Genomic DNA, 6,576 nt, shown 5'->3' with positions numbered 1-6,576 from the left:
GCCCTTGGCTTGGAGCAAATAATTCACTGAAGATAAATGTAATAGGTTTTCTCATAATTACAGAGATCATAAATATGAACAGTGTGTACTCAGATAAATTGACTTCAAAATATTCAGTAACACTTCAATTCTTCTTTATTTAGTGCAAATTGAATTAGTCACATTCAATTCACATCGCTGCTGGAAACTGCAAACAGAAATACACGCATATGCTAAACATGGTCGCTAAAATGGGAATGCTTAAGTCCTGACGACGTCGAGTGTTCCTACACTTAAATTGAACCCAAACAGTGCCCCGACAGGTGATGTGTCTGTTTTGCGTGTTAGTAATCACGTAACATTCATAAATCACACTGAGAACATTAATGATATCGAGTGTTTTTATGTATGTATTTATTTTTTTATGTTACCGTCTAATTCAGTTGGGCTGAAGTAGTCAGTGTCAGTGTATAGTTCTCGTCAATACGGGTATTTTTTTTAAAGTTTAAATCATCTTATTTCATTTATTTTTTTGTGTAAAGGGAAAATTGTTAAGTACATAACGTAACGGCGGGGGTTGGTTAGGAAGGAGCACATGGGTAGTTAACCATTAGCTAACTGCAGAGGCTAACAGCTAGCTTCAAGATATGTAAACAAAGAGCTGTTTGAGACTTGGGTCCCTAAGAGAAAGTTCAGTTCACACTGCACTCACTGACAAAATGTGCTGTAGTATGAGATTTAGAAGCAACTATAACTCGTTGTGAAAGTAAAACTATAATATTTACCTTTGAAACAGTAATTGTAAATAGGTGGTATATAAAGGTGGTATATAAATGGTGGTAATACCCCTTCCAAGGCCACAGTTTGTTTTTTCAAACTTTCTTTGTAGTTGTCAGATAGCTAAGCTATCGTAACTATAGCTACATAAAGACATGACGATTAGTTATTAACAGCTTCATAAATGTGAAAGGAGCAGCTGGAGGGACTGAAAATGGGTAATATATGGAGTCTGAGTGAGAGAGAGATAAGATATTAATTATTTATTCAATAATTAGCAGGCTATTTGTGGACCAGGGATAGAAGACAAAAAAAAAAAAAAACAAAACCCTGGAGAAAATAAAAGCTCTTTAAACAGATAAATAAAATAACATAATGCATGTATTTCTTTATAACCAGAGACACTGTAAATATGGACAGTAGGCAACAACTGGTAGATTTTGAGACGTGACAATGTACAATTATATACCCCGAAAAACAAACCAGCAAACAAACGAAAAATACAGTAAATGTATTGAGTTACTCTTTCAAAATCTTTTGAACAAGTGCAAATTTTGATTAAATGATCTCAGCTTGTGTACATCACCTTTAGTCTAAGATTCTTATTAAAAATTTAATATTTTTCTTCACGGCTGTGTTAATAGTCATTTGCAGACTCGAGACTGAGACTGCCGGTTTATTGCATTGGGTTAGTAACTAAATATTCAAGGTCTGTTGTATGGAAAGTGTGGTCAGGTTTACTGGTCAGAACAGATATGGCAATGTTTCTTTTCTTTCTTTTCTCTTTTCTTTTTTTTACTCCTTACATTTTAAAATGAAGACTGTCTAAGTATCAGTACCTAATTTAGTATGACTGGATTCAAGCATGAGGTCCAACCATAGTGAAGGAAAGTTAGTTAATGCTGGGTCCTTCTCATGAAAAATCTGAATAGCAGCTAGGAGCCTGAACGTTAAAACACTACCATCTAGTGGGAAGAGTCTCTCAGTGCTTTTGGATCTGACGGGGCTGAAATGAAGTGTCACACAATAGGCCTTTCATTTCATTGCAATCACATTTATTGGCTTTTTTTCTACGCACAGTTACTAAGCAGCCCGATGAGCTGTTAAAATGAATTAGATATAGAGTAATGGAATTTTCACAATGTTGTCCCCCCAAAATAAATACAAGACTGAAGGTGTTGCACAGCTCCATAATATACAAAGGCTTGGAAATAATCATGTAAACTTTGAAAAAAAAAAAACTTTCTTTGTTTTTAATTTTTTTATTTGTTTATTTTACAAAAGAAAGAATTTGCAACATTTTTTTTCCTTTAAAAACGTATTTACATTTTTATACAAAAATACAAAAGTGATTCAAATCTGATAAGTCCTAGCTAGTTTTAAGCATGGAGCATCTTTTAAATACTTACAGTTTGTTTTCAGTGTTTATTTTTTCTCCTCTATGTCACTTTTTTTTAAAAGTCTGTTTAGTGTTATTCCATACTGTACACTTCTGAATAAAAATATCAAGTGGTTGTCATCAAACTTCCCCTTGCGTGCAGATATTGGAAACAGATTGAAAAAAAAATCCATAAAGGTTACAGATTCTTGTTTTGTTGTATTCCCAAGCTGCTGAGGTTTTAGAGGGCGAAAAGAGTGTTAAACTAGAGTCTGCATGGCAACCTCAAGAGTTTCTCTTTCTTACAAAATGTGTCAACCCCTCTGTCCACTCCTTACAAATAAAAGAAACAGTCTTGGAATACCTTTAAGGCATCAGTGCCAGGTACAGTACGGAAAAATCACAAACTAAACTAAAGGCCAAATACTTAACTGATCAAATACTGAGTGTTTGGAGAATTTCACATGGCAATTCACAGTCGCGTTGCATTTTTCATTTAATACTGTTACAGCCCTACAAATGATTTTATTTCTTTATTTCAGTTATTCAGTAATAATATTAGTGGGAAACAAAATATTTAGCTATTAGTCAAAAGTAGATGGTGACACTCTGATCAAATCCAAACTAGTTTTTTGTATTTACGAATTCATGTTTTTCCTTGCTTACTCTTTATTTGTACATTGTATTGAAACTGGCGTGTACACATATGCACTTTAAACATAATCAGCAGTTTCTCCTGGAAAATATTTCTCTCACTTCCACAGCTCCACCAGGACTAGGACCCAGCACCGAAAGTGTTCAGATTTCTCCCTCCCAGCAGATTCTAGATAATTTTCTTTACAGTCTCTTATAACCTATGATTGTCCAGTGAGTAGATATACAGTACAAGATAAACCCCTGTTTGTGATCACGACTATACAGAACAGAATTAGCCAGACAGTTTGTACATCTATAGAACACACTATTGAACTTGACGTTTGAACAGAAAATACAAAAATCTCTTCTCATGGAGACATCCCTCAGATAAAAATAATGATTTGGCGGTGTCCTTCCCCCCCCCCCCCCCCCCCCCCCCCCCCCCCACTGTTGCTTATTGCATGCGACAGAAAACACAACAAATAAAACAGTGAACAGGAACAGGTGCGCTTCAGCAGTATGAGTATGATAAATGTCAAAGTAATCAGTTCACAGCTTTTTACTCTCTCCATCTTACACAGTGTCAGTTCTGCAATTGATATTCGCTGAGTATCAAACAGTTGTGGTTTGCTATCTATCTATCTATCTATCTATCTATCTATCTATCTATCTATCTATCTATCTATCTATCTATCTATCTATCTATCTATCATTTACAATAAAACAGTAATATGCTTGCTGAGGTATTCACAGAATACAGTGAGTGGTTTCAATTGAAGTACGGTCTCTGAATGTAAGACGTGTATGTGTTGCGTTTGCTGTGGTAGGCAGGTGAGAGTTCAAGCTTTCCACTGATGATAGTTTGCTTCTGTAAAACACTGTGTAATGTTTATTTGAAGGATGAGAGAGAGTTCACAGCACACTCGAAACCGGGTGTGGGAGAGAAAAGGCTGCAGCGAGGCAATCGGTACCCTGCTGACTGTTGAACACTGGATGTATGCAGTCCTTTCCTCCTCTTGCCTCCTTATGTTCAGATTTTGAAATATATGAGGTTTGGAGTGCAAGACAAAATGGTGTACACCTGACACTGGGTTGAGCTTTCACCTGTCTAATGCTACACTGGGTCAGTGCAAATGAAGGAGAGGCAACAAGGAGAGGAGAACAGTGTACATTGCTAAGATTTATGTGTTATGTTTTCAGTGAGACCTGTTCTTTGCTACACTCAGATTGATTCCTTATAAAATTTCTGTTTGTCATTTTATATAGATATGAGTTTTCTTTATATTCAGTACAAATATACATATGCATTTCACTATAAGATATATTTTCTTTTCAAGGAATATTCTTGAATAATCATGAAGTGCAAAAGCGAAGTTGATACCTTTCCAAATGAACCTCTAGTCAAACCGATTGAGAACCATCTAAAGCATTTTCACCATCTGCACTCAGTGGTGTATTTAAATCTGGTTGAAATGTACCTTTTTTTCCACTTAAGTCAGCACAGCAAGACTGGCCAGCAGCTGGAAAATCTTTAATCAGTCTAAGCATACTAGATTTCAGGGTTGGGTTCATGGTTGACTTTTGGTGAAACATGGCACAGCTCCATGTATACATGCAGAGATTTACAAATTCCCTGCTTAAAACCACCTCTGGTAGAGAAAGGCCACTGTGCGATTGTCCAGAATTAGCATGTATCTTAGACAAATAGGCGCAAGCCCTTGCTCCTTCTTATTAAACACTCAAATCCAAGACGAATCAGTTTAGATCACCGGCAATGTGGTACAAATGTCAACCAAATCTTTCTGCAGAGAAAGATTCATATAATACAAAAGAACCACAAAAATGTCAACAGAAACCAGGATCCAGGGGATGTTTCCATATAGGTTCATGCAACATGGTGAAACTTTATCATCATGTTCTGAGAAGCAATTTTACAAAAATACATGCATCATGTCATCTTTTTGGATATAATTTATGTGAAGAAATATATGATTGGCTCTGTGTGATATACTCTCTATGCCAGGTCTGCAGATGGAAATCCAGTCTAATAAGTCAATGCTGTTTTGAGAGATAACTTCCACAATGAGACAAACCTTGCTGGTTGGCAGGAATATTGAATATGGAGTCTAGGAAGTTGATGCTTTGGGCACCACAAGTTAAAAGAATATTAATTGTCATAAGAATTTTTAAATTGAATAAGAAAGCAGTTCCTCAATGACATACACACACCCACATCATTCACAACACAAGAAGTAGAAATATCAGTGGATGTTGCATGTGCTTGCTCATGCAAACACAAACGCACCTTGTCTACACTCCACAAAATTTCTTTTTATAATTTTTCAAACATTTTGAACTCGTTATTTCTTTCTTTCGTTATTTTTTTAAAAAGATAGTTCAATCAAAATAAGTCTTGCATTTTTTTTTTTCGATGAGGGAATTATTTATTTAATACACTATTTTTTCATAGTTTTTCATAACCTTTATGGTTCAAATCCTCACAACAGTTTGACACCTTTGTATAGAATAAAATATCCACAACCGGATTTATTTCTGCAACAGTCAGATTTTGTGTGTCATAAGAATTACACCATTGGCCTCGATGACACAGCCATCCAAGAAAAGTAGAAGGGACCGTTTGAAATGCAGGGCACAGCTAAGAATAGAGGACATCACGCATCGGGTGGCTTTAGGATGATCTGTCATCATGGGGGCTCCCATCTGAGTTCTCGGTCTCCCCTTCAGAAATGGCTTGCATGGGGGCTGTGTAGAGGCGACTGCGTGTACTGTAGCGACTACTGTTGGCTACAGGGGGTATCCGAGAACGTCCTTGTCGAGATGCAGCTGACATAGGCAGGGTTTTCGATGCAAAACTCTCAGAGTTGGCTCTGGGAAAAAGACCTGGTATCTGGATTGGGTCGAGGCCAGAAATGGGGCTCTCCTGGAGCGTAGAGGGTGGCTCCTCTCCCTGTCTAATGGGCCCTTCCTGGACAGACTCCCCTGGTGTTTTAGGGGTAATAGGGCTTTTCAGAATCTCTGTAGCTGACATGCGATAGCTGGAATCAGTTCTGCTTCCCTTTTTTAACAACAAGAGTTTAAATTCCTCGTTCGACGTACTTGATTTCTTGGCGCTGCGATAGATTGGTACAGGGGCTCGTTGTGACCCAACAGCAGTGGCTAAGGTAGCTGGAATGTTGAGAGGAGGTGCTGGAGGGATAATGACGGTGGACACGTTGCTGGGGGTCACTGGTACTGGAGGGCAGAGACGAGACTTAGCATTTAAGTCGCCAGAATCTTTACGACCCAGGACCTTTCTCTTGGATCTAAATAAGGAAATCACAATACAGTCACAATTAAAGTAAAGACAAGGAATAAACAGAAAACATAAACATGTAGCAGAGTCAGTACAAAAAATAATCTAGAAAATAGATATATTACAAACACTGCATAGACATTGTAATTAAGTATATTGACCAGTACCTGTGTATCATGGCAAACAGGTCCTCAGTTGTCCGGGTCTTATTGGGTGACGTGAGAATGATGTCATCATCCACTTTGGTGTCATCCATCAGAGGGGAGAGCGAATTATCACTGGGTGTGGAATCTGTAGCACACAACATCCCTAACACATGTCATCTGGCTGTCTGATCACTTAGTATACAGTTGATGAAATAGCCATCCCTTAAACTGCCTTTTTTTTTTTAGAATTTTAATGTTGTTTTGTGATACAACAGCTTAATATTAATAAACATCATGGCATTTTGTGAGATTTTCTTTATTTTTTTACAAAATAATACCCTACTTCT

General features: G+C 37.2%; 1 protein-coding gene across 3 annotated transcripts in view; it reads right to left on the bottom strand.

The window, feature by feature from the left end:
- Window positions 1-4,284: 4,284 nt before the first annotated feature.
- The window catches only part of nhsb (Nance-Horan syndrome b (congenital cataracts and dental anomalies)), a 57,433-nt gene continuing 55,141 nt past the window's right edge, over window positions 4,285-6,576 (bottom strand). For 2 of the 3 annotated variants that reach the window (XM_085457760.1, XM_085457779.1), the window contains 2 exons: window positions 6,251-6,392; window positions 4,285-6,093 (listed from right to left, as the gene is read on the bottom strand). In XM_085457760.1, the coding sequence (XP_085313886.1) occupies window positions 5,460-6,093; window positions 6,251-6,392 (776 nt within the window). In that variant the 3' untranslated portion in view covers window positions 4,285-5,459. The remainder of the gene's footprint in view (window positions 6,094-6,250; window positions 6,393-6,576) is intronic. The other variant, XM_085457770.1, reaches the window with a different exon arrangement.

Source organism: Copadichromis virginalis, linkage group LG1, assembly GCF_057382275.1.
Source record: "Copadichromis virginalis isolate Kocher_CV1m ecotype Utaka linkage group LG1, C_Virginalis_male_GT1.1, whole genome shotgun sequence".
Lineage (NCBI taxonomy): Eukaryota > Metazoa > Chordata > Actinopteri > Cichliformes > Cichlidae > Copadichromis > Copadichromis virginalis.
This window is presented reverse-complemented; position numbering and strand designations above follow the sequence as displayed.